Source organism: Ranitomeya imitator, chromosome 5 (assembly GCF_032444005.1).
Source record: "Ranitomeya imitator isolate aRanImi1 chromosome 5, aRanImi1.pri, whole genome shotgun sequence".
Taxonomy (NCBI): Eukaryota; Metazoa; Chordata; class Amphibia; order Anura; family Dendrobatidae; genus Ranitomeya; species Ranitomeya imitator.
In genome coordinates this window covers 437176485-437196750 of record NC_091286.1, presented here as the reverse complement: position 1 = coordinate 437196750, position 20266 = coordinate 437176485, and the positions used below count along the sequence as shown (strand labels likewise).

Here is a 20266-nt window from a genome sequence, read left to right as displayed (position 1 = left end):
TTTTTAAAATGTGCGCTGTCTCTTTAAGAGACCGGAAGCGAGCGCGTGCGCAACCTAAGCTCTCGGCCCGAGAACCTGCTGACTGAGCGCCAGGAAGCAGCGGAAGAAGGGAAGAAGAGGCTGTATCAGGACAGCATGGAGCTGGCACAGACCGAGAGTTCCATTGGGGACCTTGCGAAGGTACAAAGACCGGACCAGATGTAACACAGTAAAGCACATAATAAGTTAGCTACCAGTGCCATAGTGTTGTGTTATAATAATTACTTGTGACCAAAAGTTAGTATGTCCTAAAGTTTAACCTGATTAAGTCTCTGTTGGGATATGTTGGTTTCTCTATCCCAAATGGTACAAGCTCAGTTCCTATTCTCCTTTCATGTCTGAATTTAGAATAGCTTACTGGTTGACAGGATAAACAACATTAACCCCTTAACGACTGCCGATACGCCTTTTAACGGCGGCAGTTAAGGGCACTTAAACCACAGCGCCGTTAATTAACGGCGCTGTGGAAAAAGTAAATAGTGCCCCCCAGAGTTGGATTTTCTCTGGGGTCTCGGTTGCCGGGGGTAGCCGAAACCCCAGAGAACATGATTCGGGGGGGGTTTACCGACCCCCGAGTTGCGCTCGCCGGTAATTAACCATTTATCGGACAGAGAAATGGAGTCCCGATAGCCCCCCGATACCTGTCTTCCCCGGTGCTCCTCGTCGCTCCCGATGGGTGCCGCCATCTTTTTCCGGCAAAAAAAAGGCGGGCGCATGAGCAGTGCGCCCGCCATCTGGCACCTGGAGGATCTTTGGGGTTTCAGCTGCCGGGGGTAGCCGAGACCCCAAAGAACATGGTCGGGATCGGTTTTACTGACCCCTGTTTTGCGATCGCCGGTAATTAACTGTTTACCGGCGGTCACAAAAAAAAGCGATGTGTAATTTTCTATCCTCTGATGTGATCGCACATCAGAGGACAGAGAAATAGGGGGATTCGGGGACCCTATTATACTCAGTGGTGTCCCTGGGTCCTCCTGCGTCCTCTCCTGCCCACCGGCGTCTTCATCGGGAAACAAAATGGCAGGCGCATGCACAGTGCGCCTGCCATCTGTTGCCATCTGCCGGCAGGAGAAAGCAGTTGGGGCTAAAATTAGGGTTAGGGTTAGGGTTGGGGCTAAATTTAGGGTTAAGGTTAGGGTTGGGGCTAAATTTAGGGTTAGCGTTGGGGCTAAATTTAGGGTTAGGGTTGGGGCTAAATTTAGAGTTAAGCTTCTTTCACACTAGCGTCGGTACGGGGCCATCGCAATGCGTCGGATTAGGATTAGGGGTGTGTTGGATTTAGGGTTTTGATTAGGGTTATGGTTAGGGTTGACATTAGGGTTGTGTTGGGGTTAGGGTTGTGATTATCGTTAGGGTTGTGATTAGGATTATGGATCGGGTTGGGATTAGGGTTAGGGGTGTGTTGGGGTTAGAATTGGGGGGTTTCCACTGTTTAGGTACATCAGGGGGTCTCCAAACATGACAGCCAATTTGCGCTCAAAAAGTCAAATGTTGCTCCCGCCCTTCTGAGCTCTGCCGTGCGCCCACACAGTGGGTTACCCCGACATATGGGGCATTAGCGTACTCGGGATAAATTGGACAACAACTTTTGGGGTCCAATTTCTCCTTTTACCCTTGTGAAAATAAAAACTTGGGGGCTACAAAATCTTTTTTGTGGAAAAAAAATATTTTTTATTTTCACTACTCTGCATTATAAACTTCTGTGAAGCACTTGGGCATTCAAAGTTCTCACCACACATCTATGTAAGTTCCTTGGGGGGTCTAGTTTCCAAAATGGGGTCATTTGTGGGGAATTACTACTGTTTAGGTACATCAGGGTCTCTGCAAATGCAACATATAGCCCACAGACCATTCTATCATAGTCTGCATTCCAAAACGGCGCTCCTTCCCTTCCGAGCTCTGCCGTGTGCCCAAACAGTGGTTAACCCCACATATGGGGCATCAGCTTACTCAGGACAAATTGGATAACAACTTTTGGGGTCCAATTTCTCTTGCTACCCTTGTGAAAATAAAAACTTGGGGGCTAAAAATCTTTATTGTGGAATTTTTTTATTTTATTTTCACGACTCTGCATTCTAAACTTCTGTGAAGCACTTGGGCATTCAAAGTTCTCACCACACATCTAGATAAGTTCCATGGGGGGTCTAGTTTCGAAAATGGGGTCACTTGTTGGGGTTTATACTCTTTAGGCACATCAGGGGCTTTCCAAACGCGACATGGCGTCCGATCTCAATTCCAGCCAATTGTACATCAAAAAAGTAAAACGGCACTCCTTCACTTCCAAGCTCTGCGGTGCGCCCAAACAGTGGTTTACCCCCACATATGGGGTATTGACGTACTCAGGAGAAAGTGCACAACAACTTTTGTGGTCTAAGTTTTCCTGTTACCCTTGTGAAAATAAAAAATTGTGGCAAAAAGATCATTTTTGTAGAAAAAATGTGATTTTTTATTTTCACGGCTCTACGTTATAGACTTCTGTGAAGCACCTGGAGGTTTAAAGTGCTCACAACACATCTAGATAAGTTCCTTAAGGGGTCTAGTTTCCAAAATGGTGTCAATTGTGAAGGGTTTCCACTGTTTAGGCACATCAGGGGCTCTCCAAACGCGACATGGCGTCCGATCTCAATTCCAGCCAATTCTACATTAAAAAAGTAAAACGACACTCCTTCTCTTCCAAGCTCTGCGGTGCGCCCAAACAGTGGTTTACCCCCACATATGGGGTATTGACGTACTCAGGAGAAATTGCAAAACAACTTGTGTGTTCTAATTTCTCCTGTTATCCTTGTGAAAATAAGAATTTGTGGGTGAAAAAATCATTTTTGTGTAAACAAATGCGATTTTTTATTTTCATGGCTCTACGTTATAAACTTGTGTGAAGCACTTGGGGGATCAAAGTGCTCACCACACATCTAGATAAGTTCCTGAAGGGGTCTACTTTCCAAAATGGTGTCACTTGTGGGAGGTTTCCACTGTTTAGGCACATCAGGGGCTCTCTAAATGTGACATGGCATCCAATCTCAATTCCTGCCAATTCTGCATTGAAAAAGTCAAATGGCGCTCCTTCACTTCCAAGCTCTGCGGTGCGCCGAAACAGTGGTTTACCCCCACATATGTGGTATCGTCATATTTAGGAGAAATTGCTCAACAAAACATATGGTTTAATTTCTGTTTTTACACTTGTGAAAATAAAAAAAATGGTTCTGAAGTAAAATGTTTGCAAAAAAAAGTTAAATGTTCATTTTTTCCTTCCACATTGTTTCAATTCCTGTGAAGCACGTAAAGGGTTAATAAACTTCTTGAATGTGGTTTTGAGAACCTTGAGGGGTGCAGTTTTTAGAACGGTGTCACACTTGGATATTTTCTATCATATAGACCCCTCAAAATGACTTCAAATGTGATGTGGTCCTTAAAAAGAAATGGTGTTGTAAAAATGAGAAATTGCTGGTCAACTTTTAACCCTTATAACTCCCTAACAAAAAAACATTTTGTTTCCAAAATTGTGCTGATGTAAAGTAGACATGAGGGAAATGTTCTTTATTAACTATTTTTCATTACATCTCTCTCTGATTTAAGGGCATAAAAATACAAAATTTGAAAATTGCAAAATTGTAAAATTTTTTGCCATATTTCTGTTTTTTTTTCATAAATAATCGCAAGTAATATCGAAATGTTACCACTACCATGAAGTACAATATGTCACAAAAAAACAAACTCAGAATCAGCGGGATCCGTTAAAGCGTTCCAGAGTTATAACCTCATAAAGTGACAGTGGTCAGAATTGTAAAAATTGGCTCGGTCATTAAGTACCAAATTGGCTCTGTCACTAAAGGGTTAATAGAGTAATGTGAAGCAACCACATATGCTGTTTTAATTGTGATACATAAAAGTAATTTTATTATGCATTGCTTACTCATTTCTCTCATTTACTCGATTAGGTAAGATATATACAAGTGCAAAAAATACGATATGTCTGGATTCCCTCTGAGGACAAGTTTATAAAAATTGGGTAAGTGAACTACAAATAAAATTTAACGGTGTTATCTGGGACTTACCGTAATTGTTTTTCTATGGGGCTAAGCACTTATTGACAGGACATTTACCTACCTGCCTGTTCTGCTCTGTGATGATCTCTCCTGGCTCAGACCAGTCACAAACCACTTTTGGCAATGTTTCTCCTACTTTCTGTGACATCACATCAACAGAACATTTCCTTCTCTTTCAATCTGCTGATCAGGGAGCTGTCAGTCAACATGACATTGACAGTGACAGAAGAGAAGGAACTGCACAATCGACATGACATCACATGAAAGTAGGAGAATCATCAGGAGTTGTCCATGACCACTCTAAGCTGGGAGAGATTGTCACACAGCAAAAAAGGCAAGTAGTTAGCAAGTACCTGCTGATAAGTACTTAGCTTCATAGAAAAAAGTCCTGGATGACTCCGCTAACACTGTACTTTATCAAACAAATTCATAATCAAAGATATTTTCATTTCAGTGTTCTGGAAAAAGACCTCTCTTGCTCAGATATACACTCAAAATATAGTTTTGGTCTTATCAAAGAAGAACAGGAAGTCAGGTATAAACACCCCCATCCCCTATCCTTTCCTCAATTTAATTCCTGGAATAATGTTATAGTGGTTTTCCAGTTTTTTATAATTAAAGCAGATGACCTGTAAAATAAAAGATTGATGCATTAATTGTTGCCAATTATGAATATCTCTGGTTGCTCACAGTGGATTCATTTTTGATATCCAGCAGGTGAAAATCTGGTTATATAGGTAGGAGGCTCATTAGAAAAAAAGAGCTTTGTTCTAATTAACCATACAGTTGCATAATTGATAAGGTTTTTATAATTGACAGCGAGAAGAATTTTTTTTTTTAATCTGGAAATTAAAGAAATTATATTGTAAAGCTACATAACATTGCAGTTTACAGTGATAAGGCTTTACTAAGATAAAAATAAAATGGCACATAACTTTATAGATCTATGTCATACGGCTATTGTACAGTTATTACTTGTATTATGTTTGGGCAGACTACGGATCTGTGGACTAAACTCAATTACAGTGAAAGTAACTCCTGTGTGGAAACTACTGTCAAAAGAGGTAAGATAATAAATCTTTATACAATATAACATGCAGGCTGTTTGCTGCATATTACATTAAATGTATAGCATTGTATGATATAACAGCAACAACATTTGCAAAGTTTCACAAAAATAATTAATATATGGAAGAATTCAAGATCAATTGCTATATATTGCTTGAGTTAAAAGTATATCAAAATAGTAGTTATCCTCCAATTTGTTACTCTGTTGCTATTTTAATACTGCATAGTCGAAATATTTGATCAAGCAGTACACTTTCCCAAACTTAATTAATTATTCTCAAGTTGTTAAATAAGCAGCTCATAATTCTACATTCTCCTACTTTCCTAGTTTCTGGGAGAAGGAAGGAGGTTCAGTGGCTTGTGCAAGTATTCACCTACTTGGCTTTTTACCTAGTTATTACAACCTGTAGTTAACCCCTTCCCGACATGCGTCGTACATGTACTGCTCTGTGCAGCCTCATGCTGAGCGTCGCAGCTATGTGTGAGAGCTGACAGCCCGCAGCAATGCCCATGATCAGTGCTAGCACCGATCGCAGGCATTTAACCCCTCTGATGCCGCTGTCAGTAGTGACAGCAACATAGATAAGCATCGCATAGGGAATGAGTTCCCTGCACTCTTCCATCAGAACAACGCGATGTGATCACATTGTCTTGATGGTCTCCACCTTGCGGCTTGGGGTCCTTCATGGTCCTGCAGAGGAGGAGGCTTGTGAGCACCTGCTGAAAGAAGGCGTGACATGCCTGCTTCCCTGCCTATCAGATGCTAATGTAATACTCTGCAGTGCAGTGTCAGCGATCTGACACAATACAGTGATGTCGCAGGATGGAACAATGTAAAAAAAGTAAAAAGTTAAAAAAATAAATATTAAAGTGTCAATATATTTTTTTTAAAAAAATCATCAAATAAAGAAAAAAACCTATTTTCTTCAATACATTTATGTATGTAAATAAAAAAATAAAAGTACATATATTTGGTATAGCTGTGTCTATAATGACCTGCTTTATAAAACTGTCTCACTAGTTAACCCATTCAATGAACACCACAAAAATAAAAAAGAGGCAAAAAAATGCTTTATCAATGATTCTGCTGTGTTCGTTCTTTTAGTTTTGCGTAAAAGTATTTTGCACCTCTGAAAAGAAGGTCTTCATTGAATAGAGGCCAGATGGAGTGCAGAGTAACTCTGCTGCCTCATTATAGTGAATGGATCCATCAGGGGTTTCATCTGTCACGTCACTTGGAGATTTAGATGGAAACTCCGATGTAAGGGCAGAATGGTTTTTAACAAGGAAAAATGCAAAGTACTTAATCCGGGCAATAAAAAGGAAAAAAAGCATATATAGAATGGGAGAATAGGGCTAAGCAACAGCACATGTGAAAAAGACGAGTATACTAATAGATCATAAACTGAACATGAGTCAACAGTGTGATGCAGCAGCAAAAAAGGCAAATGCAACTCTGGGATTATTAACAAAAGCATACAGTCTAGGTCACGCAAAGTTATTATTGCCCTCTATTTTCTACTTCTCTTTGGTCAGACCTCATCTGGAATACTGTGTCCAGTCTTGGGCACCACATTTTAAAAAAGACATCAACAAACTGGAGCAAGTAGAGAGAAGAGCAACCAGAATGGTGACCGGTCTGCAAACCATGTCCTACGAGGAACGGTTACAGGATTTGGGAATGTTTAGCTTACAAAAAAGAAGACGGAGAGGAGACTTAATAGCTGTCTACAAATATCTCAAGGGCTGTCACATTATAGAAGGATCATCTTTATTCTCATTTGCACAAAGAAAGACTAGAAGCAATGGGATGAAACTGAACGGGAGGAGAGATTAGATATTAGACGTTTTGACAGATAGGGTGATTAATGAGTGTAACAGGCTGCCATGAGAGGAAACTTCCATGGAAGTTTTCAAACAGAGGCTGGACAGACATCTGTGTGGGATGATTTAGTGAATCCTGCTTTGATGACTCAGGTCCCTTCCAAATCTACCATTCTATGATTCTATGGCTCAGAGTAGAGCACCAGATAAATGTGTTCATAAATGTTTTGTAAAATGTTCCCAATAAAAGCTTCAACTCAATACACAAAAAAACAAGCCCTCACTTAGGTCCATCACCTGCTAACGGAAATATAGGGGCTTCCACGTTACTGGTAGCACAAAAGCTCTGGAAAATCTAAATGGCTCCTCGACCCCAAAAGAAATTAAGCAAATTCTCCACTTACAAATCCAAATGCCCCTTCCCTTCTGAGTCACAGTGTACCTAAACCACATTTAGTGACCATGTTTGTATTTTCTGTATTGATGAGAGCCCACAAAATTTACATGTGCATGTTGTTAGGTGCCGGGATTCTTACTCTGCACTCAGTGAGGAATCTAACGGTAGTGTGGACTCAGCTGTATGTGCTCAGGGCAGGCTCAGTGCCTTTAGAATTCTGACTTCTTCAGAGAGGAGTTTTTGTGGTTGAATTCAGGGCAGGCACTAGTGCCTTTAGAATTCTGGCCCCTCCGGAGAAGAGTTCTGGGAGTGCTTGGAGTCAACTTCCGATTCCTGTGTCCCAGAGGGGTTTGCATAGTCCTGTGACGCTAACAGGGTATGCGTTTAGTGCAATTTTCACTCTGCGGCCATGTGCTGATAAACACGGTCTCATAGCAGAGTTCCTTTTCCGTCACTGTGTGCAATTGGCACTGCCACGTGCTACTCCACTGAGTGATAATAACTCAGTTCAAGCCTGTTACTCTTGCTGCAATTCTCGCCATTGTCTTCTTAGCTGCAGTGTACCATCTCTGCACGGTGAACCCAGGGTGGCTAACACACTGTTAGGGTTAGTGGAACGCAACAAATTATAAGAGAGATGTATAAGGTGCGTTCACAGCCCAGGGTCCATCGTGCAGAGATAGAACCTGTTGCTGAGTAATGACAGACTATATGGCGGTACAATGTGGATACACACACGGGTAAACTTCACCCTGTGTGAAGGAAGCAAACCCTGTTGCATCACAGGGCCGCAGTACCGCACCAAGAGCGCAAGCAAGGAGTCTCAGGACTCTATCCCAAGGCACAGGATAAGAGTACGTACAGACCACTTGCGCTCGACACCGCAACTGGGGTGTCAAAGTAACAGAAAATATAACTAAAAGCACAAGAGTATGTGCTGTGCCGCTTTGGCGGATGCCACTAACCACCCAGACTTGGGATAGGAAAGCGCTCTATAAGCGCACGGCGCCGCACTGGTGGTTACAGCAACAGACACTGTATCGTGTGTCTTTATGTTGACAGCTTAGTCAGGCGCTAGACAGGAATCATCCACCTTTTGTGAATAGTCATACACAAGGGAAGGAATTTTAAAGAACGACTTGCACTCATCAACACACACACGATTCCAAATGTACACTAGCGCATGGCTGTGCGGCCATGCAAACCTTTTATAGCTGCAGCAAGAACAGGACCTTCCCAGAAGGACCAATGGGAGTCAGCCACAGAAGAAGAATACCTTCAGGACCTTCCTAAAGGACCAATGGGAATTGCTGCAGTATCATAGTTACATAGTTATTAAGGTTGAAGGAAGACTTTAAGTCCATCTAGTTTAACCCACAGCCTAACCTAACATGCCCTAACATGTTGATCCAGAGGAAGGCAAAAAAAAACATGTGGCAAAGAGTAAGCTCCACATTGGGGAAAAAAATTCCTTCCCGACTCCACATACGGTAATCAGACTAAGGGTGGTTTCATATTTGCGTTTTTTTTTGCGTTTTTGCGGTAAAAAATGCAAAAAAAGCATGCCTTTTTTTCCCTATACTTAACAATAAAAACGCATGCGTTTTTTTGCATGCGTTTTGACGCGTTTTTGCAACGCATGCGTTTTTTATCTGCATGCGTTTTGTTGCAGAAATGCAACATGTAGTAATTTTAGCGGCTTTTTTTGCAGCGAAAAAACGCATGCGTTTTTTCGCAGCAAAAAAACGTGTTGATGTCTATGTAAACACATGCGTTTTTAAGCACATGCGTTTGCATGCGTTTTTATAGAAAAACATAAGAATACACACTTATAAGCCACCCCCCAACCCTAACCCTAAAACACAAACTCTAACACAAACTGTAACACAAACTGTAACACAAACTGTAACACAAACCCTAACCCTAGGGATCCTAACCCTAACACAAACCCTAACCCTAACCCTAAAACACAAACTCTAACCCAAACTGTAACACAAACTCTAACACAAACTCTAACACAAACTGTAACACAAACTCTAACACAAACTCTAACACAAACTCTAACACAAACTCTAACACAAACTGTAACACAAACTCTAACACAAACTGTAACACAAACTCTAACACAAACTGTAACACAAACTCTAACACAAACCCTAACACAAACCCTAACCCTAACCCTAGGGATCCTAACCCTAACCCTAACACAAACCCTAACCCTAACCCTAACCCTAAAACACAAACTCTAACACAAACTGTAACACAAACTCTAACACAAACCCTAACACAAACCCTAACCCTAACCCTAGGGATCCTAACCCTAACCCTAACACAAACCCTAACCCTAACCCTAAAACACAAACTCTAACACAAACTGTAACACAAACTCTAACACAAACTGTAACACAAACTGTAACACAAACTCTAACATAAACCCTAACCCTAACCCTATGGGTCCTAACCCTAACCCTAACACAAACCCTAACCCTAAAACACAAACTCTAACCCAAAATGTAACACAAACTCTAACACAAACTCTAGCACAAACTGTAACACAAACTCTAACACAAACTGTAACACAAACTCTAACACAAACTGTAACACAAACTCTAACAAAGAGCAAAGGTCGGAGCGGGGTGCGATGAGCATCGGCGGAGGTCCTCATTCTCTGTTTGGAGGCCCGAATGGCATCCTGAGTGCAAATGTCCCGTGCTTCCACAGCCCAGTCTGCCACCCTGGAGTAAGCGGAAGACACGGGCATGGGCACAGGGACACGTGGATGCTGGCCATAATTTAGGAGGAATGGAGTCTGACCGGTGGAGTCGGCTACAGCGTTGTTAAGTGCAAACTCAGCCCATGGTAGCAAGGATGCCCAGACATCCTGCCTGGCAGAAACAAAATGTCGTAAATATGTGGCCAAGGTCTGGTTGGCCCTCTCAACCAACCCATTTGTCTCGGGATGATATGCCGAGGAGAGATTCAACTCAATACTGAGTAGACAACAAAGCTCTCTCCAGAATCGAGACGCAAACTGGGGACCACGGTCACTGACAATTTTGTCTGGCATACCGTGCAGGCGACAGATATGCTTGATGAACAACGCTGCCAGAGCCCATGCAGAAGGTAGCCGTGGAAGAGGCACCAAGTGCACCATTTTGGAAAAATGGCCGGTAATCACCCAGATAATGGTGCAGCTACGAGACTTGGGTAAGCCCACCACAAAGTCCATCCCGACCATCTCCCAGGGCCTGTCAACCACCGGCAGGGGGTAAAGCAACCCAGCTGGCCGTTGCCGAGGAGACTGGTTCTTGGCGCAAGAGACACACGCCCGAACATAGTCTGTGACGTCACGAGCCATATGCGGCCACCAATATGTCCTCGCCAGTAGCTCAGATGTCCTTTTGGACCCAAAACGTCCACTCACCCTGGATGAGTGAGCCCAAAAGAGAACCTCCAGACGCAGATTGGATGGTACAAAAGTCTTGCCCGGAGGCACAGACTCGAGCGAAACCGGGGCCACAGTTCTCAGGCTCTCAGTGGGGACAATAAGCCGAGGCTCCTCTTCCTCCTCCTCAGATGATACAATGGAGCGAGAGAGAGCGTCGGCATGAATGTTCTTCTCCCTGGAAAGAAAATGGAGGGTGAAATGGAACCGGGAGAAGAACAAGGACCATCTGGCCTGGCGAGAATTTTACCACTGTGCTGTCCGCAGGTACACCAAATTCTTGTGATCTGTGAAGACTTTGAAGGGAAAACGAGCTCCCTCCAAGAGATGTCTCCACTCCGAGAAGGCCAACTTCATGGCTAGCAACTCCCTGTCCCCGATGGAATAATTCCTCTCTGCTGGTGAGAAGGTCTTAGAAAAGAAGAAGCAAGGATGCTTCCAACCTTGAGCATCCTTTTGGAAAAGGACTGCAACAGCACCAACAGATGAGGCATCCACCTCCATTATAAATGGCTTATCTACATCGGGGCAATGTAGGATGGGAGCGCTAGCGAAGTGTGACTTAATGGAGTGTAAGGCCTTGGAGACCTCCTCAGACCACAATTTGGGATTTGCTCCCTTCTTGGTGAGGGCAACCAAAGGAGCTACCAAAGTTGAGAAGTGTGGAATGAACTGGAGATAGTAATTAATGAAACCCATAATGCACTGCACCGCTTTAAGAGAATGGGGTTCTTGCCAGTCCATCACAGCTTGTAGTTTGGCAGGATCCATAGCCAATCCCTGGGCGGAGATGATATAGGCCAGGAAAGGTAAGGACTCCTGCTCAAACACACATTTCTCCAACTTTGCGTAGAGGGAATTTGCCGTAAGAGGTCGAAGACTCTGCAAACATCTCTCCGGTGGGAGTCAATATCTGGAGAGTAGATGAGAATATCATCCAGATAGACTATGACCGAGGTGGAGAGCATATCCCGGAAGATGTCGTTTACAAGGTCTTGGAAAAGGGCTGGGGCATTACAGAGCCCGAAGGGCATCACTAGATATTCGTAGTGCCCATCCCTGGTGTTAAAAGCCGTCTTCCATTCGTCCCCCTCACAGATGCGAATCAGGTTGTACGCACCCCACAGATCTTATTTTGTAAATACCCTTGCACCCCGAAGCCTATCAAAGAGCTCAGATATCAGGGGCAGAGGATACTTATTCTTAACGGTGATGGCTAGTGTTGAGCGATACCTTCCGATATTTGAAAGTATCGGTATCGGATGGTATCGGCCGATATCCAAAAAATATCGGATATCGCCGATACCGATACCCGATACCAATGCAAGTCAATGGGACACAAATATCGGAATGTATCCTGGATGGTTCCCAGGGTCTGAAGGAGAGGAAACTCTCCTTCAGGCCCTGGGATCCATATTCATGTAAAAAATAAAGAATAAAAATAAAAAATATGGATATACTCACCCCTCCGGCGAACCCTGGCTGTCACCGCTGCAAGCGTCCGCCTCCGTTTCTGAGAATTGCAGAGAGTGAAGGACCTTCGATGACGTTGCGGTCACGTGAGCGGTCAGCGGCGTCACAGGGGCTATAAAGGGGCGTGCACGCCGACCGCCATCTTACTTCTGCCGATCTGAGCATAGGGAGAGGTTTCTGCAGTTTCGTCAGAAGCAGGGATATTGTTAGGAAGGGAAGATTTACCCCCAAACAGCTTGTGCTGTAGCGATTTCCACTGTCCAACACCACCTTTTCTTTTCAGGGACAGTGGAGGCTAGATTTCTGTGCATCAGCTCTGTAGCTTATAAAGCTCCCTGATAGCTACAATGCTGTTGGTATGCCGCTGTGCAGACCAACTGCTTTTTTCAAAGCAAAAATCCTGTTGCTTTTTTCTGCTTAGGTCTCTTGTTTCTTTGTTTGTCCACACTTTTTTGTGCAGCAGTCCTTTTTATTGCTGCCATACTTGTCCTGAGATCATTGTAGGGAGATTGTTTTTGTAACACAGTCCCTTTTTTTTATATATATCTATCTGCTAGCCACTGTCTGCCACTGAAGCTGTGTAGTGTAATACAGTGGGCCTGATTTTGCCAGCAGTCTCCCACACCTATTAAGGGAAATTTCTATTGCCACTAAGTGCATCTGCGTTAGTCCTGGTTGTGGCATATGTGTCAGCCACTGTCTGCCACTGAAGCTGTGTACTGTAATACAGTGGGCCTGATTTTCCCAGCAGTCTTTCACATCTATAAAGGGAAATTTCTATTGCCACTAAGTGCATCTGCGTGAGTCCTGTTCGTGGCATATCTGTCAGCCACTTTCAGACACAGAAACTGTGTAGTGTAATAGAGTGGGCCTGATTTTCCCAGCAGTCTTCCACACCAATAAAGGGAAATTTCTGTTGCCACTAAGTGCATCTGCGTCAGTCCTGTTTGTGGCATATCTGTCAACCACTGTCTGCCACTGAAGCTGTGTACTGTAATACAGTGGGCCTGATTTTCCCAGCAGTCTTCAACATCTATAAAGGGAAATTTCTATTGCCACTAAGTGCATCTGCGTCAGTCCTGTTTGTGGCATATCTATCAAACACTGTCTGCCACTGAAGCTGTGTACTGTAATACAGTGGGCCTGATTTTCCCAGCAGTCTCCCACACCTATTAAGGGAAATGTCTATTGCCACTAAGTGCATCTGCGTCAGTCCTGTTTGTGGCATATCTGTCAACCACTGTCTGCCACTGAAGCTGTGTAGTGTAATAGAGTGGGCCTGATTTTCCCAGCAGTCTTCCACATCTATAAAGGGAAATTTCAATTGCAACTAAGTGCATCTGTGTCAGTCCTGTTTGTGGCTTATCTGTCAGCCACTTCCAGACACAGAAACTGTGTAGTGTAATAGAGTGGGCCTGATTTTCCCAGCAGTCTCACACACCTATAAAGGGAAATTTAAATTCACAACAAGTTAACGTACACCTTCTAACTGGTTTTACAGTACCATATAACGTTTGTTAATTTGGTTACATTTTTCCAAGAATGAGGAAGTCTGGTGGAAGAGGTTGTGGCCGTGGGCGGTCATTGCCAGCTGGTAATGATGGTAGTGGTGGTGGAGCATCAGGTGGTCGTGGGAAAAGCAATATAGCACCTAACTCTCGAGTTGTTGAGCCAGAGTCATCGTCTGGCTACACAAGGCCTCGAGCGCTCCCTTTTCTGGGAGTAGGAAAACCGCTTTTAAAGCCGGAGCAGCAGAAACAAGTTTTGGCTTCCTTGCTGACTCTTCCTCTAGCTCTTTCGCCTCCTCTTCGGAAAGTGCAAAATTTAAAAGCAGCGCGTCGTCAGTGGATGCTCCCGGTCAGGAACAAGTCGCTTCCTTGTGTTCTTCACCCAGAACAACAGAGAAGTATGCGTCAGGCGACAACGGGTTACTCCATGGAGCTCTTTACACATACCGTGCCTGGGTTAGAAAGGGAAATTGTTAACAGGCCATGCCCATTACAAGATGATTCGGACATTGAGTGCACAGATGCACAGTCACAGCTAGATTATTATGCTGTTCCATTGACTCAGATCACAACATTGCCCTCGCAGTGTACTGAGCCAGAATCTGACCCTGATGAGACTATGGTGCCCCGTCCCGAATGCTATAGCACCGGCTTACACGGTGACACAGAGGAACATGCACAGGACATAGATGATGAGGTGATAGATGACCCAGTTGTTGACCCCGATTGACAGCCATTGGGGGAACAGGGTGCCGCCAGCAGTAGCTCTGAAGCAGAGGAGGAGGAGCCACAGCAGGCATCAACATCGCAACAGCTTTCATCTGGCAGGCCCGTATCTGGCCAAAAACGTGTGTCAAAACCAAAAACAGTTGTAGGACAGCGTGGCCATCCGTTTAAAGTAGCTCCGTGTGCAATGCCTGAAAATGTATTCGATAGTAGGAAGAGTGCAGTCTGGCAATTTTTTAATCAAGATCCGAATGATCAGTGCAAAGTCATCTGTAAGAAATGCTCAAAGACCTTTAGCAGAGGTCAGAATGTGAAAAATCTAAATGCAACTTGCATGCATAGACATTTAACCACCATGCACTTGCAAGCCTGGACTAACTACCAAAGTCCTGTAACGTTGTTGCACCCGCTCACAATGAAGCTAGTCAGCAACGCTACATTCCTTCCCTCACTGTAAACACACCGTTTACCACACCACCTGCAGCAAATGTGGAGGTATCGTTGCAAGGCCAAAGCAGTCAGGGAATCACCAGGTTCTTGGTAGGAAACACTGTATGTAGGCCAACAGCAAGAATACCATCACCAACCCTCTCTCAGTCTGCCATGTCCACCACCACCCCCGTTAGTTCCATCATATGCAGCTCTCTAGTCCAGCTCACCGTACAAGAGACTCTCGTTAGGAAAAGGAAGTATGCATACTCTCATCCGCGTACACAGGGTTTGAATGCCCACATTGCTAGACTAATCTTGTTAGAGATGATGCCCTACCGGTTAGTTGAAAGCGAAGCTTTCAAAGCCCTGATGGACTACGCAGTACCACACTACGACCTACCCAGTCAACACTTCTTTGCGAGAAAAGCCATCCCAGCCCTCCACCAGCATGTAAAAGACCGCATTGTCCATGCATTGTCAGTAGAAAGGTGCAGCTAACAACAGATACATGGACCAGTAGGCATGGCCAGGGACGTTACGTTTCCATCATGGCACACTGGGTTAATGTGGTGGATGCAGGGTCCACAGGGGAAAGCCATATTGGGACAGTTCTGCTTAGCCCACAGTCTAGGAAACAGTTGGCTGTAGGCGTTCGCCACCCCTCCTCCTCGTCCTCCAGCAGAAGCGATAGCTTGTCCGCAGAGCACAGTCGCACGACCACTCCATCCGCAGCTGCCACTGTTGCACACGACGTGTCCCATTATGGAACAGCTAGTGGCAAGCGTCAGCAGGCTGTGTTGGGAATGAAGTGTTTGGGCGACAACAGACACACCGCAGAAATTCTGTCCGAGTTCTTGCAGCCAGAAACTCTGTCATGGCTGGGCAGTGTACATCTTGAGGCAGGCAAGGTAGTCAGTGATAACAGAAGGAATTTTATGGCTGCCATAGCCCTTTCACAACTGAAACACATTCCTTGCCTGGCTCACACCCACCTTGAACCTGGTGGTGCAGTGCTTCCTGAAAAGTTATCCGGGGTTACCCGACCTGCTCCTGAAGGTGCACAGACTTTGCTCGCACATCCGCCGTTCGCCCGTACACTCCAGCCGTATGCAGAACCATCAGCGATCTTTGAAGCTTCCCCAGCACCGCCTAATAATCGACGTTGCAACAAGGTGGAACTCCACACTGCACATACTTCAGAGACTGTGCGAACAGAGGCGTGCTGTTATGTATTTGTGGGAGGATACACATACACGGGCAGGCAGTTGGATGGCAGACATGGAGTTGTCAGGTGTGCAGTGGTTGAAGCTACAAGATCTGTGTCAAGTCCTTCAGTGTTTTGAGGAATGCACACGCCTGGTTAGTGCAGATGATGCCATCATAAGCATGAGCATCCCCCTAATGCGTCTGCTGATGCAAAGTTTGACGCACATAAAGGAGCAGGCGTCTGCAGCCGAGGATGAGGGAAGCCTTGATGACAGTCAGCCATTGTCTGGTCAGTAGTGTTGAGCAAGTATCGGGTATCTGCCGATATTTGCGGTATCGGAATTCCGATACCGAGTTCCGATATTTTTGCGATATCGGGAATCGATATCGGGATCCATATTCATGTTTAAAATAAAGAATAAAAATAAAAAATATTGATATACTCACCCTCGGAAGCGCCCTGGTTGTAACCGCTGCAACCGGCAGCCTCCCTTCCTAAGAATGAGTGAGTGAAGGACCTGCGATGACGTCGCGGCTTGTGATTGGTCGCGTGAGCGGTCACATGAGCGGTCACGTGACCAATCACAAGCCACGACATCATCGAAGGTACTTCACCCTGCATTCTTAGGAACAGAGGCTGCCGGTTACACCGTTAAGGTCCAGGGTCCGCCGGAGGGGTGAGTATATCCATATTTTTTATTTTTATTCTTTATTTTTTACATGAATATGGAACCCAGGGCCTGAAGGAGAGTTTCCTCTCCTTCAGACCCTGGGAACCATTATAGGATACCTTCCGATATTTGTGTCCCATTGAATTGTATTGGTATCGGGTATCGGTATCGGCAATATCCGATATTTTTCGGATATCAGCCGATACAATCCGATACCGATACTTTCAAATATCAGAAGGTACAGCTCAACACTACTGGTCAGGGAAGTCTACTGGATGAGGTGGCGGGCGAAGAGGAGGAGGACGAGGAGGGTGATGGGGATGAATATTTTTTGGATGAGGAAGCTTCTCAGGGGGCAATAGAAACTGGTGGCATTGCAAGGTCAGGTTCAGGGTTTTTGAGGGAGACAAGTGACGTTGATTTGCCAGAAAGTGCTCCTCAACCCAGCACAAGCAGTGAATTGACACCTGGAACATTGGCCCACATGGTGGATTATGCCTTGTGCATCCTAAAAAGGGACCCACGCATTATAAAAATGATGACCGATGACGATTACTGGTTGGCCTGCCTCCTGGATCCACGCTATAAAGGGAAATTGCAAAATATCATCCCACATGAGAGCCATGAGCAAATATTGGCTACCAAATAAGCAACTCTTGTAGACGTTTGGTTCAGGCATTCCCAGCACACAGCGGCGGTGATGGTTCTCACACGAGCTGCAGGGGGCAGCATGACAGAGGTGTTAGAGGTGCACAAATCAGAAGTGGCATTGGACAGAGGGGTTTTCTGACCAGGTTGTGGAGTGATTTCACAATGAATGCAGACAGGACAGGTACTGCAGCATCAATTCAAAGTGACAGGAGACAACATTTGTCCAGTATGGTTACTAACTATTTTTCCTCCATTATCGATGTTCTCCCACAACCGTCATTCCCATTTGATTACTGGGCATCCAAAATAGACCCCTGGCCTGAATTGGCAGAATATGCATGGCAGGAGCTTGCTTGCGCAGCAGCTAGTGTGCTATCAGAAAGAGTATTCAGTGCTGCTGGTTCAATACTGACCGAAAGAAGGAGTCTTCTGGCTACCCAAAATGTTGATGATCTAACCTTCATTAAAATGAACCAATCATGGATTTCTAATTATTTTGCCCCACCTTTCCCCTCTGACACCTAGCTTTCCTGTAAAAAGGTTTTGCTTTTGAACTGGTCTTACTGAGTGTTCCAATTTCTCCTTTTGCAGGTGCTGTATGTCCAGCATACAACATTTTTACACCTCCCTAAATGGGCTGACTCCATCCACAGGGCCGTGGTCACCACTTGACGCAAGCACCCGTGAGAGCGCCATTTGTCTGAAGAGGTGGGTGTGCCCACTTTTGGGCGACGGCACTGGCACAGGGTCCCTCATAGTACAATGAAGTGTCACTGGTGGTGGTGGTGCGCACCCAACGTCAGACACACCGTTGTAACATGAGGGGCCCTGGGCCAGTACCGCCAGCCACGAGAGAGTGTCCCCCCCAAGATCAAACAGTGCTCCACCACTTGCAAAATTATCTCTCTCTGCTCCACCACTGTTTAGTCTATGTGGTTAAATCCTTCAATGGCACTGACAATACCAATTAGTTAACATTTATGATGCTAGCAAAAATATTCAGGGGCCCTGTCCTACATTTACACCAGTTAATACTTTGTGCCAAATACCACTGTCTGCAAGTCAGCAGAGGAGCCCACCCCTGTACCTAGGTATGCCACCTGTTTATTTGTTACATTTCTTTTTTGCCAGACATTAACCTCAATGTATTATTTTAGCCTACTAACTGTGTCAGACACTCCTTCCAATTGTCCTCCGCTGACCACACCAATGCTGCCTGTGTACCCCTGGAACCTATTAAAAAGTGCAAAGAGCCTTCTTTTTTATTTTAGGCCTAGTAAAGCTGTCTGCGGTCCCTCCTTCCAATTGTCCTCCACTGACCACACCAATGCTGCCTGTGTACCCCTGGAACCTATTAAAAACTGCATAGAGCCTTCTTTTTTTATTTTAGGCCTAGTAAGTCTGTCTGTAGTCCCTCCTTCCAATTGTCCTGCACTGACCACACCAGTGCTGCCTGTGTACCCCTGGAACCTATTAAAAAGTGCATAGAGCCTTCTTTTTTTATTTTAGGCCTAGAAAGTCTGTCTGCGGTCCCTCCTTCCAATTGTCCTCCACTGACCACACCAATGCTGCCTGTGTACCCCTGGAACCTATTAAAAAGTGCTTAGGCTGGTTTCACATTTGCGTTTTTTGCTGCTGTATTTTAGCGCAAAAAAACATGCGCTTTTTTTTCCTATACTTAACTTTAAAAACGCATGCGTTTTTTGCATGCGTTTTGCCGCGTTTTGACGACGCATGCGTCGTTTCTATGCATGCGTTTTGTTGCAGAAATGCAACATGTAGTAATTTCTGGTAGCCCCTTTATGGCATCTCTCGTATACCAGGTCCTACACTTGCCTTACCTCGCTGAGAATAAACGTCTCCATCTGAATGGGTACATGTGAAACCTCTTCCTAGACCAAAATTCTCTCTCTCTGTGGAGGGGTATCGGACCTGCTGTAATTAAAACACCTGTGGCTAGGAGGCGGAGTGCACGATCAGAAGGCTAGAGAATACATTTCAAAAACCTGACCGGCACATCCAAACATAGACTCAGTGTGAACAGGTGCTGAACCTAGAGTCGCCAACTCGTATATAGTTAAGTAAATAAGGCAGCACACTGCAGCGCTAGAACATACAAACTTGAAAAACGAAATTTGAACTGCATTACTGCACTAGAAATATGAAAAATGAGAGCTTTTAGCGCATAAAAATGGCCAATTTTATGTGTACCTGGTAGCCTCTTTACAGCATCTCTCTTATACCAGGTCCTACACTTGCCTTACCTCGCTGAGAATAAACGTCTCCATCTGAATGGGTACATGTGAAACCTCTTCCTAGACCAAATTTGTATGTTCTAGCGCTGCAGTGTGCCAATTCCTGCCAATTTTGCGTTGAAAAAGTCAAACTGCGCTCCTTCCATTCAGAGCTCTGCCATACTCCCAAACAGTGGTTTACACCCACATATGGTGTATCAGCGTACTCAGGGCAAATTTCACAAAAACTTTTGGGTCCTGTTACCCTTGGGAAAGCTAAAATTTGGGGTGAAAAGATAATTTTTGTGGAAAAAATGTGTTTTTTTTTTAATTTTACAGCTCTACGTTATAAACTTCTGTGAAGCACTTGGGGGTTCAAAATTCTCACTACACAAATAGATAAGTTCATTGGGAGGGTCTAGTTTCCAAAATGGTGTCACTTATGGGGGTTTTCACTGCTTAGGCACATCAGGGGCTCTCCAAACGTGACATGGCATCCGATCTCAATTCCAGCCAATTTTGCGTTGAAAAAGTCAAACGGCGCTCCTT

General features: G+C 44.6%; 1 protein-coding gene across 1 annotated transcript in view; it reads left to right on the top strand.

The window, feature by feature from the left end:
- The window catches only part of LOC138638117 (probable cation-transporting ATPase 13A4), a 627752-nt gene that overhangs the window by 198681 nt on the left and 408805 nt on the right, over positions 1-20266 (top strand). Inside the window, exons 4-6 of the mRNA XM_069727139.1 lie at positions 3975-4045; positions 4537-4617; positions 5077-5146. Coding sequence (XP_069583240.1) covers positions 3975-4045; positions 4537-4617; positions 5077-5146 — 222 coding nt within the window. The remainder of the gene's footprint in view (positions 1-3974; positions 4046-4536; positions 4618-5076; positions 5147-20266) is intronic.